Raw genomic sequence first — 21960 nt, 5'->3', positions numbered from 1 at the left:
TGGGTGCAGTATTAGATGTGACGTGTGCAAAGAAGATATAGTCATTTTGACTACCTCGCCCTATTGGGAGTCACTCTCCCATCAATTTGTAATTCTAAAGAAACTGCACGAAATGCAAGGTGCAAATTTATTACCGATATGACCCACTAGACGCGATAAGATTTCATGCATTCCTCCATTTTATTTATTTATTTTTTTGACCTTTTAAGTTCATTCAAAAGAAGCAAAACATATCTATATTATAATAAATTATTAAAAAAAAAAAAAAAAAAAAAGCAAAACAAAAAGCAACAAAGAAACATAAGAAAACATTGCAGGCAAACTTGGCAAACTGGGGTGGATTTTTTCACTGCAAATGGGGTATGAAGGGGAAAAGAAAAATAAGAGGAAATGTAATCCAACTGAGATTTGGTCGCGGCTTAATATATCACATGATGAGGCAGAAATTAACATTTCTGTTAATCTTTTTGTTTTCCTCACGAGGAAAACTGGAATGAAAGAAATTGAATCTAAGATGAGGTCAGCAACTTCAATCTGGAATCTACATTTTCATGTCTCATATATATGAGAGGTGATTCTTGTACATCACATGTACAACACCCCTCTCACATAGGGTGGGCTCCACAGTGTGTAGGCCCACCCCATGTGAGAGAGGTGTTGTACACTTGTTGTCCATGTGATGTACATTTATCATTTTCCCATATATATATATATATATATATATATATATATATATATATATTAATTATTGCAGGAAGAATAATGTAAGAAGCATACTGTGATCTCATTATTATCTTATTTTGATAATATGTTTAGGTCCGTTACATTTGTTAAAAGGACAATTTAATGACGATAAATATTGTCATGTCACGAATTTAAAAAAAATAAAAAAAAAATATAATATAATATAATTTTTAACATTATTATGATAGAAATTCATCATAATCTTCTAATCTTTTTGTCGTTGAAATGACAATCACTGAGCTTAGAAATTTTGCATAAAATGATGTCAGTCCATAAATCTCTCTCTCTCTCTCTCTCTCTCTCTCTATCTGTTTTAAAAGGTCCATATATAGTAAACCTGCAAGTGGGAGGGTGACATGCTTTACAGGTTGATTGAGTTCATTTGAACACTCGTCACTCACCGTACAAAAATCTTTTACACGTTCATAAAGGAAATGAAGTAAAAGGCTTATAAAACGGTGCAAGATAAAAGGTGAACCAAAATGAAGAAAAAAAGAAAAGTGATCGAGTCAAAATGAAGGAATCAAATGACTTTGCATTGGATTCGCCTGTCTTCCTTCTTCAATTCTTATATTGATAACAACTAACATGGAAACAAAACAAAAGTGTAAAGCAATTGATATATTCCTATTACTATTACACTTTCTGGATCGCTGTTAAAAATTCTTTCATATAGTGGGTATTTCAATATTACATCAATGAGGTGATATATATATATACATTGCCACGTCAAGATATAATTAACTTACCACTTTTGTCCTACATTGTAACTTTTAGTTTTACTTTTTCTTCTTTTTTTTTTTCTTTTTTTTTTTTCTTCTCTTTTTTTTTTTTTTAAAAAAAAAAAAAACCCTAAAACAAGATAGGAGATCACATTGCCACATGAGTAAGGTAGTCAAGAATTGTATTTTGAGGTGGCAAAAGATCATATCTTTATAGCTTATGAGTCATTGTTAGAGCACTAGCAGCAAATTCTCAACCATTTTTCCTATATTTAGGGAACAAAACTACTTTTTGCTTCTCTATAAAAAAAACCACACAATAGATTCCCCTATCTTTCTCTATATTAATTAAATATTATTTTTTTACTCTTATTTTATTTTATTTTCTCTCTTTTCTATTTTTCCTCTATTTCCTATTTTTTTTATATTAAAATAATACACAGGGAATGAATAGTAGACATGTATACATAGAAAATTACTATTCATTCCCAACTCACTTATCTAAATGTAGGGTATTTGCTGGGGGGTTTATGTTTTTCATGAAATTTTCACTAAATATAGGAAATGGAACAATATAGAATAACTACTGCTAGTACTCTTATAAGTTGGTAGTAGATGGGATTAATGTCATAAAAGCATTCTCACCTGACTGCATAACACATCAAAAGTTGTTATGGTGCCATGATAGACCAATCATATTGTGACACATGTCATTTATAATAAAAAATAAAAAATTAAAAAGAAAAAAAAAATGAAGGAAAAAAAGAATAATAATTTGAGGCGGTGGTCGAGTCGCCCCTTTAGCCAAATTCATCAAACCACCTCTAATAACCATGAGATAGTTACCCACCCCTGGGTTAGTCGAAGGCCCATGACCATCGAATTTGGATCCTCTCTCTTTTCCTTGTCCATGACCATCGGTAGGTGTGTACTCTATTAAAAAAAAAATTATCAAATATAGACTAAAAAAATAAAAAAAAAATAAAAAAAAACACTTCTAAAACATTTTTCAGCTTTATAAATAACAAACACCTTCAAAACATATTAACAATCATTCCAAATATTTCCTACTCTCACAGTACCAAAAAAAAAAAAAAAAGAAGAAGAAGAGAAAAAGAAAAAGAAAAAGAAAAAGAAAAAGAGTAGTCAAAAGTTGAATCAATTTTAAGCGGTGCATCCAGAAAGGAGAAGACAAAAAAAAAAAATATCGGACTCGATGGTGCCTATCATGGCTGTCAAAACCATCCATATCAAAATGAAAAGCTAGACCAAGAATGAGAATTTTGACAGGGCCATCTCTCTGCTTCTCTCTTGAAGAGATTGGATTCCTTAATAAGATACCTAACTTTCCTTGAGAATTTTGACATAGCCATGGCTCGATATGGTCCAAGACTGGTGGTGCCCATAGATGTGAAGAAAAAGGTCTGGGAGCAGCAACTTCCCCTCCACAACAGGTGGCACCCGGACATACCCCCGGTTGCCGAGGTTAAAGTTGGAGAGGTTTTCAGAGTAGAGATGGTGGACTTCAGTGGCGGCCGCATAACACAGGACTACTCTGCAGAGGACATCAAGCTTGCTGACCCTTCTATTGTGAGTTGAGTTCCTTGTTTTTTAGCTTTTTACAGTGTTTGAAAAATTCTGAAAAATTCTAGCTCTAGCTTTATCTATCTCTAAGAAAATTCAAAACATGATGAGGGCCACAGTGAAAGGATTATCATTATACAGAAGACGATTCGGTCAATTCAAAAGTTTGAGGGGCCATTCTATAATTCTTTCCAGGGCCAGTATAAAAGAGGAATTTGGGAGATACTTCTTGATTCCTCATCTGTATTTCCTCCACTGACACCAACCATTTCCTCGTTGAAACATGGTACATGCGCATTCCGTCATTTTTTGAAATTAACCATTAAATCTTTACTATCTACGTGTAAATTTTTGTGAAAAAAATGATATAAAAAAATGTTAAGATGACGTGCAAAAATAATTTCTGTTCCTCGTTTTATTCTCGTAGCATAAAATAATTATAATAAATACAATACACAATAATAATAACACACGTATATACGAAATAAAATAAAGACATGGACACGAATTAAAAGGAATATTTTCTATAGAAGCTCATGTAGATAGGATAGGTACCTTTTTCTCCTTCACTTAGATTAATGTAATATATTTAAAGTAATTTTTTTTTTTTTTTTAACCAACTAACATAAAAAATCATTTAAAATACAATATATCAATTAGTATAAAATAAACATTATAAATGGGTATAAAGAGTAGTATTACTCTTTCTTTAAAAGAAATGCCACACATACCCTGAAACTCACCAAGCTGTTGGGCGTTGACTCTTAAGTGCTCACTTTCATTTGATATTTTATCCCATACCAATTGGTTGGTCCTCACTTCTCAGTCACATTCAATTTAGAGAACATTTTTATTTATTTATTTATTTAAATATGCAAAAGATTTCTCCTAATCACGATCCGAATCTCCTAGAATTCCTTAATCGAAATACCTGGATTGTAAGAAATGGTGAGAACTCTCGACAAGGTTCACATGCCCGATCAGGGGGCAAGGGGTCTCCACATGACCACCGTGTGTTGGTGAGGGGTCCGATGCATGGATGGAAGTCAACCTCGATCTGTTCAAATGATGCCACACGATTAGTCTATTAATTCCAAAACAATAATCGCATGCTCTATGCTCTTCCACTTATTCATCCATGGCTCCTCCAACTCCAAGACTGGTGGTGCCCATAGACTTGACAAAGAAGCCATGGGAGCAGAAGCTCCCCCTTCACAACCGTTGGCACCCTCAAATACCCCCTGTTGCAGAGGTAAAGGCTGGCGAGGTCTTTAGAGTGGAGATGCCTGACTGGACTGGTGGTGGCATCAAAGATGATAATTCTGCACTTGATATAAAATCCATAGACCTCTCAACTGTAAGTATGAACTTCAACCTATCTACTGATCAGGAGAAACTTACTAACTCTAGAGGTGATTGTTGCCAACAACCTGATAAACAAGATACTACCTCTTGAGACTGACATATATTAACCTGTGAGCAAGATCATTTTGAGTTAAGGTAATGATTATATGGTCTGGAAACTGGCTCAGGTCCATTACCTCAGTGGGCCGATCAGAGTTGTCGACGAGGATGGGATACCGGCCAAGCCGGGTGATCTTCTGGCAATTGAGATACTGAACTTGGGTCCTCTTCCTGGAGATGAATGGGGCTTTACAGCATCATTTGACAGAGAAAATGGAGGTGGTTTCCTGACTGACCATTTTCCCTGCGCAACCAAAGCTATTTGGTATTTTGAAGGAATATATGCCTACTCTCCTCACATACCAGGTAAAGTTTCTTCTTTGAAGCATTCATAACTGCGCGGAGAAAATGAATAGGATGCATTTCATACTTTGTGGCTGTGCCTAGCAGGGGTACGATTTCCAGGTTTAACTCACCCGGGAGTAATTGGAACTGCCCCGTCAATGGAACTGCTCAACATATGGAACAAAAGGGAAAGAGAGCTTGAAGAAAACGGGCTCCATACTTTCAAGCTATGCGAGATTTTGCATTCACGACCATTAGCAAACCTACCGACAACCAAAGGCTGCCTCCTCGGAAAGGTATGATACACACTGAATACTCATATGAGAGTATCAAAGTGACAATGAAATAACTTTCAATAATTCTAGTAGCAAATGTTAGCACAAAGTAGTGATTCAATGTGTCATGGTCATGTAGATTGAAGGGGGCACCCCCGAATGGGAAAAGATTGCTATGGAAGCTGCAAGAACAATTCCAGGAAGAGAGAATGGCGGAAATTGTGACATCAAAAACCTCAGTAGAGGTTCAAAAATATACCTTCCAGTCTTTGTAGATGGAGCAAATTTCAGCACTGGTGACATGCACTTCTCTCAGGGTGATGGTGAAATCTCATTCTGCGGGGCAATAGAGATGAGTGGTTTCCTAGAACTCAAGTACATTCCGCATCTCTTAAACATTTGTATTTCTATGTTTAGGAATACTATTCTGAACACCTTTGATGGTAATTAGGAATATAAAATAGTTGACTTCCCAACATTACATGATAACTATCAACAATTCAAATTCCAAGTCTTTTTCTTTTTCTCTTTCTCCTTTTTTTTTTTTTTTTTGGATGAATAAATGCTTTTATAAAGCTCAAACACAACCTGTCTACAAACGCTCCAGAAACTGGAAACAAGCTACTAACTAGAGTAGCAACAAAACAACCTGCCACAGCCAACTACAAAAGTCATAAAAGGCTATCACACCTAAAAAGCAACAGCACAACAAAACAACCAACATAACCGAAGCTGAGGTGAAAATGGTTATACTGAAGACAGCATCAACCAAACACACAGCAGTGCACCTGCTAGCTTCAACATCTGCTAATCAACTTCTGAATATCCCGCCTCAACCAGAAAGGCTAAAGAGAGAACAGCAGACCCCAACCATCAAAGGGCAGAGAACAAAATCCTCACCCAGTTCCTCACCTAGAAAGCACCTGCTGCAATCTCCAAACCTCAACTAAATGAGGATACCGATAAAGATTTTTCTCTTTCTCCTTTTCAATTGGTAAGAAATAATAATATATTCTCATGCATGGTTTACTATCTTAAAGCATAAAAATTGTGAAATTAGGAACTTTTTGATTTTAAGGAATTCCAAATGCAGAAAAAATGAGTTCTGCCACAAAATCAGGTGTCAAACATGGATTAGCCCCAAAAATTATCTTATTCCTACCTTTAAGTTGTTACACTCAGTGAGGGAGCCGGTTGTGATAGATCAATGGTTTTCTTTTGATATAAAGTTCAAAAAGCTGAGTTCTAAGATTTGACCCCTCTTTTATATTTAACTCTGAATCATGCGGTTTCTCTTGCTCTCATAAAAGATCTGATGTGATAGTGAATTAGAGGAAAAACCCAATTGAATTTATCGTCATAGGCGTTAGGATTTTTTTCTTATATATATATATATATTTGGAACTCCAATTGGAGAAAGAAAAGAAATCATGAAAGCACCAGTCACACAAATACTACACCATTAAGAGGTTACTGCTATTCTCAAGGCAGGGTTTAGTTTCTTAGACATGTTAAGAGCTAAATTATTTAACCATTCTTGTAAATACCTCTTTCAAACATCGAAAAATCTCACTTTTGTGCTCCGATTGTAAAGAATTTTGTTCTCTTTAAAAATCAAAACATTAACAAACAACCCAAACACAAAACACTCCTAAAAATACAATAACAGTTCTCATCTTTTTGTCACATTATAACACTTTTTCAAACTAAAAAAAAAAAAAAAAAAAGCCCAAAACACATTAACAAATAGAGCCCAAATGTCAACCACAATTTTTGTATATCTCAATGACCTACAAAATAACACGGTTTTGGCTTAGGTGAATAACACCAACATTTCATGTATAGAAACTCTCTCTCACTAAACATTTTTGACACTTGCATTGTGTTGTCCATTATAATCCATTCTCATCATAATTAGTTCAATTATTCCTTTCATTTAAGACTCCAATTTATTAAGCAAAAGCGTCAAAACAGCTATTAATTTCCATTATTCCTTACGTTGTTCCCAGCTTATTGGTTATCCAGGGCATAATCGCTTGTTATCTTGTTATTTCAGGTGTCAACTTATAAGAGGCGGAATGAAAGAGTACCTTACACCAATGGGTCCGACTCCTCTTCATGTGAACCCGATCTTCGAGATAGGTCCCGTTGAGCCGAGGTTCTCAGAGTGGTTGGTATTTGAGGGCATCAGCGTTGACGAGAGTGGGAGGCAACACTACCTTGACGCAACTGTTGCTTACAAGCGAGCAGTACTCAATGCCATTGACTACCTCTCTAAATTTGGGTACTCCAAAGAGCAGGTTCGAGATCTCTTTCAATATCATATCAATGGTTCCTATAACTCACCACAATGTCATTCACACACAGAGATGCAACCAAATAGATATAGATGGTAAATAAGGTTTCTACTACATTACTATCTAGCAAACATGATGGTTCACTATCAGGTCTATCTTCTGCTTTCATGCTGCCCATGCGAAGGAAGGATTTCTGGAATAGTCGATTCCCCAAATGCTTGTGCTACCTTAGCAATCCCAACGGCTATCTTTGACCAGGTAGCTATTTCCCTCTAATCTTTCAACACATCCACCAAAGATCTTCTTTAAAATTGTAGTTGTGGTCTCTGCAGGATATTCGTCCAAAAAGCAGCAAGGTTCCTGTCGGGCCTCGGCTGGTCCGGAAGCCAGACGTCCTAAAATGCAATTATGATGGAAATTTACCGGTCACAAGGAACCCTAGCGCCTCAACATAACTCTTATCAGGGTTGCTCAATAAGCCAAGGAGATACTAGGAATGATATACCCTTATAATCATTATTCTCCTTGTAGTGTTTTCTATACTTGCCCTTTCATAACAATAAAGCATCTATGTTATTGGCACTATTTAAAGGTATTTTTCCCCTTCTAGACGTAACAATGTCCTCTATAACAGAAGAAATCTCCGTTCAATAGACTATGGTACTTGAAAGGAGCTTATTTTAGGTTTGCCCGTGTTAGGTTTTTAGTGTTGGCTTATTCGGTGATTAAAACAATGTTTCTAAGTCTTTTTTAAGACTTAGGATTTCGTGGTTTTGAATTGGAGTTTCTTAAGTGAAGAATTGCTTTGTCGTCAGCAAAGGCATCGACGTGACCTTCTTCAACAAGCCGTCCTAACGAAATATGTTCAAAATACATGAAAAATTGAAGTTTTTGTACGCTGTCCTAACGAGATTGTTTGCGTTGGGGTCTAAACTTGTCTTTTCAGCTCGTACAAGAATCAAAATTATATTCTGAACAAGTCTTTCAAGAGTATTGGATTTATGTGATACGGGCCAGCTGCCACAGTTCAAAGGCCGTTAGTTTTGCACATAGTTAAATAATAATATGTGTGATGCCCAAGGGAAAGGCAGCATTTGTTCGAACTTGAAGGCACATTTATATCAAATTAACAGAAAAATTAGCTATCAAAGTTGTATCCTCCATAAGCTGTAAGACTCCAGGAAGAAGTTCAAAAAGTGTGTTATGGATCAGTTGTCACACTTGTCCAGAGATATTACCTATAACTTCAATTCCAAATTCAACTAAATCTAGAAGAACCCCACCATGGTGTATGATGTACTCAATAATATATTGAGAGCGTCCGATGGTGTTGCAGAGATGAACATTGAATTCCAGAAGCCCAGAGCCACAGGTCTAACTCCACGCTCAGCACCTGAAGAAAGGAGTCGTACAATTAGAAGATAATGATGAAAGAAAATAATCGATGTACTGAAGAAGAACCAAAAGATGTTCTTTCCAGCACCAATTGCAAGGGCCTGCTTGGATTTTCCAAAGAAAAAAAGGAGTGTTCTCTAAGTTACAGAAAATCCTATGTACGGGCTAACACCAACTGGGCAATTTCTATTAATGAAAAGAGATGCAGAAATACCATATAGAACAATAAGATTGTAAAAAGGAATTTGAATAAGAGGTAAACAATAGCCAATGCTACAGGTTTAGTTCTGCCAGTAGCAAACTACGCTGTTCTAAAATATTTTGTACCGATCGTGAATGCATTTAGTTTTACAAATGTCAAAGAATTCATTCTCAAATGTTGCTGTACATAGCAACAAAATCCCGACTTACACATTTGGGCCAACTTAAGCACCGGCGGTTTTACAAAGATGTTTTAGTTAGGCTTCCATGATATCATTGCATCATGGATTATAGTGTGATGGCTTAGTTCATCTCACTCTAGATCATCATCAAACACAAACATGTACACTTTACCGTGTGTTTGTAAATGAATTAAATTGTGTGGCAGCATAGCAGTAAACACAATGGAAATATAAGAACATAAGGAAAAATAGTAGGGGAAAAGAATACTAAAATAATTGGAAAAAAGAAAACATGTATACTAAGCATTTTCAACTTTGGACAGGAAAAAAAAAATCTTCCATGTGCATATAAATGAACTGAGACCGGAAACGGCAGTAAACAAAAATATTAACCATACCGGCTTGCCTAATTTCATACTGATCAACTCCCTCATTTTCTCCACAGCATGTACAGAGCAAGCTCGTAGTTCAACTTCCTCCTCACTGCCTGGACCTATTTCACTATTGGCTTCAATGGTGCTGGCAAGGGTTGAACTATATCTTAAGACACCGAGCTGTCGAAGCACTGCTGGAACAATATAGTCCGCCATTATAGTGATTGAACCAATGTCATTGAATTCTCCATATGACTGGCCTTTGAATGCACCCCATAAGTCTGCTATAAATATCTGAGCTCTTTTATACAAGAATACCTGGTGGCCTTTGTAAACTGAGTGGTCTCGAAAGCCTAGCACAGTTTAAACATTGGGAATCAATATACAGCTGAGCTTTACATGCAATATACAGCCATCTTAGAACGTATTCGTATTCAACAAACTGAGAATCTACAACAGAAAATAATCACACAACCAAAAGAAAGAAAGAATGAATGAATGATACCAGGAAAGTGACGGGCAACAAGAGCCACAAGCTTCACAGCCGATTTTCCACAGGACTTCACCAGGTTGGATGCTTTGCCGTCAAAGCTTCTTTCCAATTCAAATCCAACCTAAGGGGCATTAGAAGTAGATCCATATGTATAAGAACTTGAACATGTAGAAACTTGAAAAGTACAATTGGTAATAAGGGTGAGAAACATACAACAAATGATGTGACAATTTAGTAATTTAAACTTCAGTAAGTGTAAAAGTAATTAACCTCATGCAGTAACCGAACACGTTCATCCTCCAAAGGAAGTGGTCTAGGCCATCTCAACAGCTCACGTAATTGAGGACCTGACAACATACACTGATCTCATTACTTACTTATTTAACAAAATAGCATTTTATCTCCGAGAGCATAAGGATTTCCACAGTGCCAAATGCATACACTCAATATACAAATGCATCTTGAGAAGACAGGAAGGTTCAACTTGCCCGGTTAGAGGCCTTACTCCCTTAATTTTAATGACTTCTTTTCTTTTCTCAAATGGGAATAGTAGGCTACCAATGGGGGACGGCTTTCCCCACCAAAATTCCTCCCCTCCCACGGATTGAACCCCAAGACCTCCCCATGATTGAAGGGAAAGAGGTACCACTTTTGATATGAATTCCTTCTTTAACTGTAGTTATATCTAATATTCTTCAATTGAAGCTACACCAGTGTAAACGATGTGAATTCTACTAATCTAATAATAGAAAACATTCAGCTATCCAGGTAGTTTGCCCGTGTAATAGATTCCAAGGAAGTCAGAATAAGAGAACACTCATAGTGCCAACTGAATTTTTTTTCTTTTTCTTTAGAGTCTTCCTTTATGACAAGACACCCTCGACATATTACTATACATGGGAAGTTGTTTTGTGTGAATGTGTTGTACGTCTGTATGACAAAAAGATACAAAGTTGAAGAAACATAATACCGGTGATCTTTTGCAGACGATCAGCATCAAACACAGATTTGTCATTCTGTAAAGCTGCCTTTAGCCCGGATGCCAAATGATCATAACTTAAATCCTTATCTGTTCAGAGTAAGCAATTGGGCAAATTAACATTTTTTTTTTAAAAAAAAAAAAATGAAGAGGAAGAAGAAGAAGAAAAATGTTAGTGTGGGAAACAACGCTTTTGCATGTACATAGCTTGACTACAGATGCATTTATGAGCTTCCATATAACACCGGTTTGACTGATGCAGGTAAGCTCATGTTCATGCGACGGAATGTTCAAGCCATATAGCAATCAACTAAAGCAAGAACAGAGAAGTTCCCCTTGCCGGTTGCAAATGAAATGCCTAATTCAATATCTTATTAATAAATTAAAAACTCCAAAAAAAAAAGTATTGTTTCCACTACAAGCTGCTCTAGCAAGCACACAATTCAATTATTGTTAGAATATTAATTATCATTTCTTATCAGTTTAACCTTTTGAGATTAGTAGTTATTTAACATGATATGAGAACAAAGATTTTGAGTTTAAACTTTATCTACATAATTCACTTTGCCTTTCTTTTTTAGGGAAAGTTTAAGCCGGAAGAAAAATGTTAGAATATTAATTAAATTATTAAATTCACCAAATCTTATAAGCTTAAGATTTTGAAATAAGTAGTGATTTAACAATTATATAAGTAAACATATGCTTAAAAGCTTTTAGCACCAAGGAATATATCCAAGTTTTATTCTTATGCAAATTGTGCCTTCATAATTCACAGCACGGTATGAATAATCTGGCTACTTAAACTGCACGCACTACAATCAATTACCGTAGCTTTTCTGCATATACCATTATCAAAGACCAATGTCTTATAATTTCCATATAATTACAAAGTCAACCAAACGCATCAGTGCAGCAAAATTATAGCCATGTAATAAAAGCACAATTAAGCAGGCATTAAAACTGCTCGTCACAAAATATCTTGTTGCTCAAAAATCAGTTTCCCAAAGAACGCAGCCAAACAGGGCGGAAATTCAAAGCATTCATAAACCTACTATCACAGTGACAGCTATTATAACATAATAATAACAATTAATCCTGTGAAAGACAAAAAGCATACCAGGCCAAAAGCAGAAATTCAAAGCATCCAGAACAAACAGGTACTGAACCGTGGTCGGGCCATAGTCAAAGTAGTGAATCCCTTCGAAATCCCATTCCACTTTCGGGATAGTGCCAATACTGTCAACGACTTTCTCAATCCCTGCACAATAACAGAAATACATAAACTTCCATCCAAACGCAGCATTGCTATGTACCAAACAACCACCTTTTCAATACTAACCAGCGGAGTCGACGAGCACGTGGGAGGAGTGGCTGGCGACCCACGCCGAGCTCTCCCTGACATCTTCCATGGCGTCTCGGAGGTGCACCACCACACTGCGTGGAATCTTCGAGCGCTTGGAATATCTTTTTCTGAACCCTAAATTTATGATACAGACTGCATTTATGCAAGGGCGGCCCGGTGGCGTGGTGGTTTTTCCTAATTCGAAGTTTCCCGCTTTTGTTGGTTCCTTGCTGTGGTCACTTTTTCCATTTTAACCGCGCTGCGGAAAATACCCGGGTCGGAAATCCGTTTGGGCCACGCAATTTCTATCAAGCCTAGTTGTCAGAGCTCGAGGCCACGTCCTTTTCTAAGTTTTCTTTTTTGTAAGTTCCTAGCGTTTGGTTGATTTCGTGCTTGCCTCGTTTTTCCCATGGTGACCGAGCTGTCACTCTAACACTATTTGGGAAATACGTTTGTCCCACGAGGTGTCCGTGGAATTGTTGGGGCCAATGCCGAAATCTTTTACTAAAAAGTACTAAAAGCCAACCATATTTGAATGAATTTATGATCCTACGACCGATGTGTCGGTCCAATAGAGTTAGAGCATTTTTAATAACCTTATCAAATTTTATTAATAGTTAATTTTTTTTTTTTTAACCATTTATATTTTTAAAATATCTTCAACTGTCTTAACTATTTTAGTTATTTACTATGAGATATGTTAGCTACATCAATATTATTGTACAATTATTGTATAAGAGTTGTGCAAATAACATATCTCATCTACTATCACTATTTCATTTAAATAATATTTTTTTCAAAATAAAGGTCGTGTGTGATGCATGAAAAAGAAAAAAAAAATTAAAAAAAATCGAGAGAGATAACATTTTAATAGTATTTTATTAATCTTGTGAGTGAACAGTGCTCACTGTTGTTAGTGAGTACCATTCACTCACCAATTTTTTTCATCAATTTGGTGAGGTTGCTTGAGAGTCATTTTGGATAATTTTATCAAATTGGCTCACCAAAATAGTTAAAAAATTAATTATTTTTGTGAGGCTACTAAAAATGCTCTAATCCTAGAAGAAAAATTTGTGATAAAAATTACATTAGTTTTAAAAAGATTTAAGAAAGTCACGAGTCTTTCTTTTTAATATTACTCGGTCCAATAATAGGGTGGGGCTGAATGCTGGCTTGGGCCATGGAGTATATTTTTTTTGTCCAATGACTGTAGGGAGAGGGACTGCACTTTCTAGGCCCCTATGCATCTTCTTGGGCCGGTTTTCACCTGCTTGAAATTTTATGGATCGACCCACCTTTTTTTTTTCTACGACCATATGACCGATTAATGTATCGGTCCACGTTTTTTTCGCATTTTATGTATTTGATATGGGTAAAAAAAATCTGATCAACATCAAATAATTTATAGGTTAACAAGGTTTGCCATTTTAAAGGACATGCAGAGGAACCCAACCACCCCCTCTACCCTAGGGACAAGGATCATTTCCGGTTCGGTTTGAAATGAAGAACATTCGGTTTCTTTTATTTTAAGAGTAAAGTTATCTTTTTACTTTTTTTTGTGGACAACTTTACTCTTCCAATATAATTAATTGGATGCTCTCAAATTTAACTGAACTAGAGAGGATCATCTATATGCCTACCCTGGCTCTATCTTCTGTACTGGTAACTTTTCACCCCTCTTACTCCATTTGAATCTAAATATTCACATGGTAGTTTTGTCCATGAATTTAACGAAGATAAATGTTAATGTCTTCCGGAATGTGACACGTCTCATATGACTTCTTAATATTATTTAAACAAAATTAAAAATTAAAAGAACTTGAAAAAAGAAGAGTTTAATGTTCTACAATACCTGTGGTTTGGACCGGAATCAAATAGTCATCTTAGTTTTAAAAAGTATCACAAATAGTACTTGTTTTTAATAAAAGATTCAATTGATACTTCCGTCTGGATTCCTTCCATTTTTTCAACGACAGGCCACGTCACCTTACTTAAAATGCTGATACATGTCTCGAATCTTATATAGCGGTGTATCACGGGTAATACTCATGCTTTTACTGCCACATTGACGAAAAAATTATTACAAAATTACCTTTTTTGTTATTAAAAAATAAAATAAAACAACAATATTGAGGTGGCCGAAACCACTTATGTTTGGCATGGGGTGAGTTCGGCCATCCCAGACTAACGGGTCTAGGGGTGGCTTCCTCTAAAAAATAATAAAAATAAATAAATAAAAAAATCATCTAGTCTTTTGGGGGTGGCCAAACCACCCCCAAGGTCATGGGAGTGGTTTGGCCGGCCACTCCAAAGGGCCAACTCTAAAAAATATATAAATAAATAATAAAAATAAATATGTTTTGGCCTTTTGGGGTGGCCGAATTACCTTCAATGGCCATGGGGTGGCTCGAGCCAACCCTTGGCCAAAATATGGGTGGCCGGCCACCCCCATAGCCAAAATGGGGATGGCCAACCACCCCCAATATTTTCTTCTTCTTCTTCTTCTTCTTTTTTTTCTTTTCATTTGGCTTAATACAGAATGTAATTTTTTAATATTTTTTTTTTGTCTTCATGACAATAAAAACATTGGTATTACCTGTGATACACTACTACATAGGATTTAAGATAGGTGTCAGCATTTGAAGCGGGGTGACGTTGACTACCGTTTAAAAGAATGGACGGAATCCGGACAGAAGTATCAACTAAGTTTTTTTCATTAAAGACAGGTATCGTCCGTGACACTTTTTTAAACCAATGCGTCTATTTGATTATGGTTTAAACCACAAGTACCAGTAAAGCATTTAACCAAAAAAAAAAAAAAAAGAAAGAAAGAAAAAGTTGAGATGATTCAAGCCACCCCAATGATCTTAAGGATGTTTTAGCCACCTACATTTAGCCATTTTGGTATGGGATGATTTGGCCATCCTCATATATTTTTTAAATTTTGTAAATTTTAATGAGACATATGAACTACATGCCTGTCTTTAATTGGTTTGAAGTGTCTTTCCGTTAATTTCATGAACGAAAGTCTCTCTAGCTCTATGATTTCTAATATCTTGGTATAGTGTTTGAATTTTGCTTTTAATAATCTTATTTTATTTTATTAACTATTAGTTCAACCTCCCCAAAAATAAATAAATAATAAACAAAAATATGGCCCCGCCACTATATGGGATTAACGACACATAAGTTATGCTATTTAGACTTCTTTTGTTCTTTTCGGTTTTTTAACAACAACGAAGGAAGGGGAGGGGAAGAGTACAATAAATAAAAACACATCAAAATGAATGAGCAGCCAAATATAACTAGATCAGTAAAGTAAAATATATATTAAAGGACAAAATTTTTTAAAAATCGATTTGTAAGAAATTTCTTATAACCCACATATAAAATTGACATATGTCATTTGACATGTGAAAAACACATGTTATTTAAATAGCATTAATAAAAAAATATGTACTTCTCACATGTTTAAAGGACGCGTGTCTATTTTATATATGGATTGTAAGAAATTTATATCCTAAATTAAAAGAGAATGTGCCAAATAAATGACACGACCGTCACTAAAAAAGAAATTTAGTGTCACTTGAATAGTGTCGTTTTTGGGCCTACGTATTTTTGGGACAAACTCCAAAAAAATTGGCCGGCCATCAATGAAAGTGGTTTGACAAGGCGAACTAGAGATGGAACAACCAAGGATAATGAAATATCTACTCCTTCAACTTAACAAATAAAATATTTGCTCCTTTTATGTGGGTTGTTACGGAGTAATTAGCTCTTCGAAGCCTCAATTTTTTTTTTAATTAAAGAAAAAAAGAGTACATATATTCTTAAACTACCAATTGTGTCAATTAATGTTTCTCCTAAACTATAAAAAATAAAAAATAAAAAAAATGTTAATGCATGTCCCCCTAAGGCGAGTAAAAAGAAATAAAAAAATTGACCCTTAAATTTGTTTCAAAAAGACAAAAAAAATCCTTATAATTTCCAAAACAAAACTAAAAAAAAAAACGAAAATGAAGAAAACAACAAACAAAAAAGATGGGGGTGGTTCGGCCTAATTGATTTTTTTTTTTTTAAAAAAAAAAAAAGGGAAAGAAATCTCAAACAAGAAAAAAAAAAAAATCACCCAAGGGTTTGCCCCTTTTTTAATATATATATATATATATATATATATATATATATAGATTTTAGTTGTTTTTATAATTTTATGAAAGATATTTTTGTCAACTGGGAACATTGACCTTTTTCTATAGTTTATGGGATACAGGGATGCATTGATACAATTGGTAGTTTGGAAGGACATTGACAATGAAGTGATAATTTGAGGAGGTATATGTATTTTCCCCCCCCAAAAAAAAAGAAAAAAAAAGAAGGTCATCAATTAGCTAGTCATAAAATGTATTTCTACCATATATGATATTTCCGTGATTTGGTACCATGCAGGTCAATGAAAGGATATCAGTTTCTCTTGAATTTTTTTAATGGGGTTGGAAAGTACTTATTTGGGAGGACTCTACTATTTTACTCTTGAAAATTTTGTATTTAAATGAAAAGACCATAAGGTGGCCAACCATGGGATTTTTAATGCTAGGATTTTTTTTTTACTTCCCTAAGAAAGGTAAATCAAATAGCTTACCCCACAAGCTTCTGTAGCAGACCAATTTTTACTTGGGAAGCTAAGTATCTTAGTATCAAATTATGCTAACTAATTTACTGCCCGCAGTTGTTTGTGAGTTTGTGTATGGCACAAGGTATGTATGTACTAATCTCTCTCTCTCTCTCTCTCTCTCTCTCTATATATATATGCTAGTAATAACGAGGAAAATACATTAATTTGTATATTTTAAAATATTTTAGTTATTGGAATTTCTTGTTTGATTAATTATAATATATATATTAGTTTTGCATTGTATTTGGTGACATAGCGTTGCCGTTAATAATGACGACAAAAGCTAAGGTCGTCGCTGATAATGTGTTAGTAGCGATGACCAATGTCCGGTAGATTAATACTATTATGTTATTTGCGACGACTTATATTAATATAAGAGACGATTAAAGTCACGAAAAATAATTCATCAATATGGACGTTGATAACCTTTTTCGACAATGCAACCGTGATGACTTATTAGCGTCCAAGAACTTGTACTAGCACTACAAAAAAAAAAAAAAAAAAAATTGGACGGTTTTAATGCAGAAAAATCGTCTGGAATCAATTCTAGACGGTTTAAAACCGTCTAGGATATAATGTCGCTAAATGAATTTCTGGACGGTTTGGGCAAAATCATTCAGAAGAAGCAGTTTTGGACGGTTTTGGGCAAAACCGTCCACACTTCATTTTTTTTTTTTTTTGTCCTATTTCGATTTATTTCCTTTTGTTTTATATATTAATATCATTAATTAATATCCAGAATTTCTCTCGTTGCTTTTTTTCTTTTTCTTTTTTTTTTATCGCCGGCATGCTCTATTTCTCCCTCGCCGAAAACTTCTTCAAGGGCCGGCAAAATCTTCCCCTTCCTCCCCAAATGAAATCCAACCCAAAATTAAAATTGATCCGAACTCCCTGGCAAGACCTCAAAATTAACCCTTCATCTCTGTCACCGACAAAGAGGACCAAAAATACCAACTCCGGCGACCAACAAAAAGTACAAAAAAGGAGCAAAAATCACCATAAAAAAAGGACCAGAAATCACCAAAAAGGATCGATGCCTCCTCCGTCGCCGAATCTCCTCCCTCTCTCGATCTTGATCTCTACTTCTCTGAGTCGCCCGATCCCCTCAGCCGGGTGGTGGCGATGAGTCGTGCGGTCGGGTAGGTGGGGTGAGTGGTCCGATCGATCGTCTTGCAAGTGGAAAAAAAAAAAAAAAAAAAAAAAAAGCACAAAGAGAAAATAATATCAAAAGATAGTGAGAAGGATCAGAGAGACGAGAGCCATCGAGAAGAGAGATTTGGAGAGAAGAGAGTTTTGGGGGAAGAAGAAGAATGAGAGAGCAAGAGAGAGAGAGAGAGAGAGATGGTTCTGATTTTGTTTGGAAATAAATTTGACGAACGTTGTGAAATAAGGGGGCATCACGCAGATTGATGACATGGCGTGAGAAAAAAAATTTTAGACGGTTTGGTAAAAACCGTCCATAAAATTCCAGATGGTTTTAACTAAACCGTCTGGAAATAAAATTTACCAACGGTTTTAAAAAAATCGCCTATAAATTTATAGACAGTTTTTATAAAACCGTCTGGAAATGAAAACTTCTAGACGGTTTAGTTAAAACCATCTGAAAAAAAACTGTCTGCAATCTTTTTTTTGTATTGTAGTCTTGATAATTTATATGTACTAAATCCTCCCATCCAATCATGCATGAATGTGGGGGTGTTACAATTGAGGTCATATACATTTATAGATCGAAGATCGATCTGTTTGATAACACTCTTTGAAAAATGAAAAGAGAAGATCATAAAGTTTGGATGGAAATTGAATAAAGTCGATTTAATCAGCTGCAATCTACCTGCAATTAACCTAGCTAGCCAGGCTCAACTTTTGACTCTAGCTAGAATTGTTTTTGCACTATCGGCTTCTAGTCGGCCTTTTTAAGCCTTGTGAAAACCAAACGTACTCTAACTACCTGACAAGAGATTGCTTCATCTTCATCTTCATCTTCATCTTCTTCTTCTTCTTCTTCTTCTTTTGTCGATGAATGAAAAGGCAATCCTCCTTCGCGTGGACTTTAATTCCATTAATTGTATGGAACCTGTAGCTTTCGCATGCGGCATGCATGGAAAATCCACACTATATGTATATTCCACAGGATATGGATTATACATTTCACTTTATGTGGACTATAGTGCACACTCGCCCCATTTAATAATAACACGCAAATATTTTTCTCTTCATCTTTCTATCTCTGAGGTGCTGCCCTATTCAGCATTCCACCTTATATAGTGGTTCAGTGTTCGATCGTCTAAGAAACCTACATATTTAATTTTACTTTTTAAATGAGCGTGCATGCTTTCAGTTTTATTTAATTAAACGTTATGGATGCTTGTGTCTTCCTCACTCTCTTATCCTTTAATTTCCACCACTTAAATGATCCACCAGCATAATATATCCTCTCTATAAATGTCCTCCACAATAGCCATTTCTTCTCCACCAGCATATATAATATATATCTCTGATCAGCTAGCTAGCTCCCTTAGCTTTTCTATTATTCCTTTCTGATTATCTTCCTAGCTTTTCCTCATGGCCATGAATGATATGGAGCAAAATCATTGCCCGGAAGTTGAGGGTAACAATGTTGACTACTTTCAAAGAGCTCAATGGCTTCGAGCTGCTGTATTGGGAGCCAATGATGGGCTTGTTTCTGTTTCATCGTTGATGATGGGTGTTGGGTCTGTCAAAGAAGACATCAAGCCCATGCTCCTTGCTGGTTTTGCGGGGTTATTTGCAGGGGCTTGCAGTATGGCAATAGGGGAGTTTGTCTCCGTTAACACCCAGAGGGACATAGAGACGGCACAGATCATGAGGAGGGAGAAGGCAATGAAAAATGGCGGAGAGAATTATAAGGAAGAAACTGAGACTGAGAGGGAGCAGCTCCCCAATCCAGTTCAGGCTGCTTTTGCATCAGCCCTTGCATTTTCAGTAGGCGCGGTGCTACCATTATTGGCAACTGCGTTTATAAGGGGGCATAGACTGAGGTTGTCTGTGGTGATTGCAGTGGCTACCTCGGCGCTGATTGCTTTTGGAGTTGTAGGAGCGCGTGTCGGGGGGACTCCGATGGTGAAGTCTGCTACCAGGGTGTTGGTCGGAGGATGGGTGGCAATGACGATTACTTTTGGCCTGACCAGATTAATTGGCTCTAAAGGACTGCAGATGTGATTTCCAGGCGATCCACTGCAAAAATTGCTTTCTTGGATTCCCTTTCTTGTTTCACCTTCCCTTGATTCAGTTTTTAGTGTGTCGAATGTGATCATGATCAAACTCCTGCATGCACCCTCATCCTGAATATATCTTGTAGAAATATGAGTTTGTGTTATGAGATTATATTCTAGACCCATCTATTTGATAAGTGCTTGATATAAAATTATGAAGAGATCAAATTAAGTTTATGTTATCGAAGAAATAGCTAGAATTTACCATATGCTTAAAGGAATATGTTATTCATCCAAAAATAAAAAATAAAGGAAATGTTGTAACTATATCTTTCTTCACATAAAATTTATCTCATAGTAAAAATATTTTGAAGAATTTAAAAAGTTTTAGTTTTGCTTGGCCCAATTTGGTATCTACTAATTTGGAAATAAATTTTCCTTTATTGAAAACAGAATATATATACGTTTCCAAATTTTGCATTTTTGTTTTTTGTTTTCAAAATACTATTATCAAACAATTAACTAAGTCGCTTCAAATTTTAAATAATTGATCAGTACTGTTCAAAATCAAATTTGTACACTTCTAGTCATTTCTTTTCTTTTTCTTGGCACACATCTAAGCCAGTCTAGTAACATGATCAGCTTGGGACGATAAATGTTTGCTATTAGGTGTTAAATGCAACACACACGTGTGTGTGTATATATATATATATATATATATATATATACACTTAATCTCTCTCTCTCTCTCTCTCTCTCTCTCTCTCTCTCTCTCTCTCTCTCTCTATATATATATATATATATAAATATATTTGCGTGTTTACTAGCATTTACAATACATAAAATATGCTAGGAACATCGTTATAGTAACATACTATTCAATTTGTATAGTTTAAAATATTTTAGTTATTATATGATTTTCTTGTTCTATTAATTATTAATTATATATTGGTCATCGCATTGTATTTGGTCATGGCATAAGTGTCATCGTTGATAATGACTTATTAGCAACGACTTAGGCCAGGGTCGTTGCTAATAACGTGTTACTAATTGGTAGTGATGATCAGTGTCCAATAAGTTAATACTCTTACGTTATTTGTGACAACTTATAATATTATAAGAGACAATTAAAATCATGAAAAATAATACATCAATATCAACTTCCACAAAGCAACCGTGATGACTTATTAGCGTCCAAGAACTTGTACTAGTCTCAATAATTTATATGTACTAATCCTCCGATCCAATCATGCATGAATGTGGGAGTGTTACAATTGAGGTCATTTACATGGATCGAAGATCTGTTCCATCTGTTTGGTAACACTCTATGGAAAATGAAAAGAAAAGATATAAAGTTTGGATGGAAATTAAATAAACTCGATTTAATCAGCTGCAATATTCTACCTAGGAACAAGGTCCTGAAGAGTACTAGTGAAGGCTCAACTTTTGACTCTAGCTAGAATTGTTTTTGCACTATCGAGTACTTCTAGTTGGCCTTTTTAAGCCTTGTGAAAACCAAACGTACTCTAACTACCTGACAAGAGATTGCTTCATCTTCTTCTTCTTCTTCTTCTTCTTCTTTTTTTTCGATGAATGAAAAGGCAATCCTTCGCGTACGTGGACTTCCATTGTATGGAACCTGCATGTAGCTTTCTTATGCATGGAAAATCGACACCACATATATATATATTCCACAGGATATGGAATATTCATTTCACTTTATGTGGAGTGCACACTCGCCCCATGTAATAATAACACGC

The 21960-nt window shown here is 35.5% G+C and overlaps 3 protein-coding genes across 4 annotated transcripts; 2 read left to right on the top strand and 1 right to left on the bottom strand.

Annotated features, from left to right (window-relative positions):
- Positions 1-2660: 2660 nt before the first annotated feature.
- On the top strand, positions 2661-8054 carry LOC133862688 (uncharacterized). Of its 2 annotated transcripts, none has more exons than XM_062298535.1 (7): positions 2661-3056; positions 4583-4820; positions 4905-5095; positions 5214-5449; positions 7131-7374; positions 7522-7629; positions 7704-8054. In XM_062298535.1, the coding sequence occupies exons 1-7, from the start codon at positions 2838-2840 to the stop codon at positions 7824-7826; spliced, it is 1359 nt and encodes a 452-aa protein (XP_062154519.1). In that variant the 5' UTR covers positions 2661-2837; the 3' UTR covers positions 7827-8054. The 2 variants fall into 2 exon arrangements, with proteins under 2 accessions (XP_062154519.1, XP_062154520.1); XM_062298536.1 differs by lacking the exon at positions 2661-3056 and adding an exon at positions 3943-4407.
- A 410-nt stretch (positions 8055-8464) lies between these two features.
- LOC133862689 (uncharacterized) lies at positions 8465-12645 on the bottom strand. The gene is made up of 7 exons (XM_062298537.1): positions 12335-12645; positions 12113-12253; positions 10987-11085; positions 10287-10363; positions 10029-10137; positions 9548-9876; positions 8465-8764 (listed from the first exon to the last, which is right to left on the bottom strand). The coding sequence occupies exons 1-7, from the start codon at positions 12402-12404 to the stop codon at positions 8672-8674; spliced, it is 918 nt and encodes a 305-aa protein (XP_062154521.1). The 5' UTR covers positions 12405-12645; the 3' UTR covers positions 8465-8671.
- Positions 12646-19473: 6828 nt separating this feature from the next.
- LOC133863792 (vacuolar iron transporter homolog 2.1-like) lies at positions 19474-20437 on the top strand. The gene has a single exon (XM_062299887.1). The coding sequence runs from the start codon at positions 19572-19574 to the stop codon at positions 20205-20207; it is 636 nt and encodes a 211-aa protein (XP_062155871.1). The 5' UTR covers positions 19474-19571; the 3' UTR covers positions 20208-20437.
- The last annotated feature ends 1523 nt before the right edge of the window (positions 20438-21960 follow it).

The sequence above is a fragment of the Alnus glutinosa genome, chromosome 3 (genome assembly GCF_958979055.1).
Source record: "Alnus glutinosa chromosome 3, dhAlnGlut1.1, whole genome shotgun sequence".
In the NCBI taxonomy this organism is placed as follows: domain Eukaryota; kingdom Viridiplantae; phylum Streptophyta; class Magnoliopsida; order Fagales; family Betulaceae; genus Alnus; species Alnus glutinosa.
This window is presented reverse-complemented; position numbering and strand designations above follow the sequence as displayed.

What these genes read in the sequence shown, in the direction of transcription:
- LOC133863792 (XM_062299887.1), top strand. Translation starts at nt 19,572, where the DNA reads ATGGCCATGAATGATATGGAGCAAAATCATTGCCCGGAAGTTGAGGGT.
- LOC133862689 (XM_062298537.1), bottom strand. Translation starts at nt 12,404, where the DNA reads ATGGAAGATGTCAGGGAGAGCTCGGCGTGGGTCGCCAGCCACTCCTCC. An exon ending in GAATTTCTGCTTTTGGCCTG is followed by an intron (nt 11,086 to 12,112) that starts GTATGCTTTTTG and finishes TACTCTGAACAG; the next exon opens with ATAAGGATTTAAGTTATGAT. An exon ending in TCGTCTGCAAAAGATCACCG is followed by an intron (nt 10,364 to 10,986) that starts GTATTATGTTTC and finishes GTATGTTGTCAG; the next exon opens with GTCCTCAATTACGTGAGCTG.
- LOC133862688 (XM_062298535.1), top strand. Translation starts at nt 2,838, where the DNA reads ATGGCTCGATATGGTCCAAGACTGGTGGTGCCCATAGATGTGAAGAAA. An exon ending in AAGGCTGCCTCCTCGGAAAG is followed by an intron (nt 5,096 to 5,213) that starts GTATGATACACA and finishes ATGGTCATGTAG; the next exon opens with ATTGAAGGGGGCACCCCCGA. An exon ending in TTGGGTACTCCAAAGAGCAG is followed by an intron (nt 7,375 to 7,521) that starts GTTCGAGATCTC and finishes GTTCACTATCAG; the next exon opens with GTCTATCTTCTGCTTTCATG.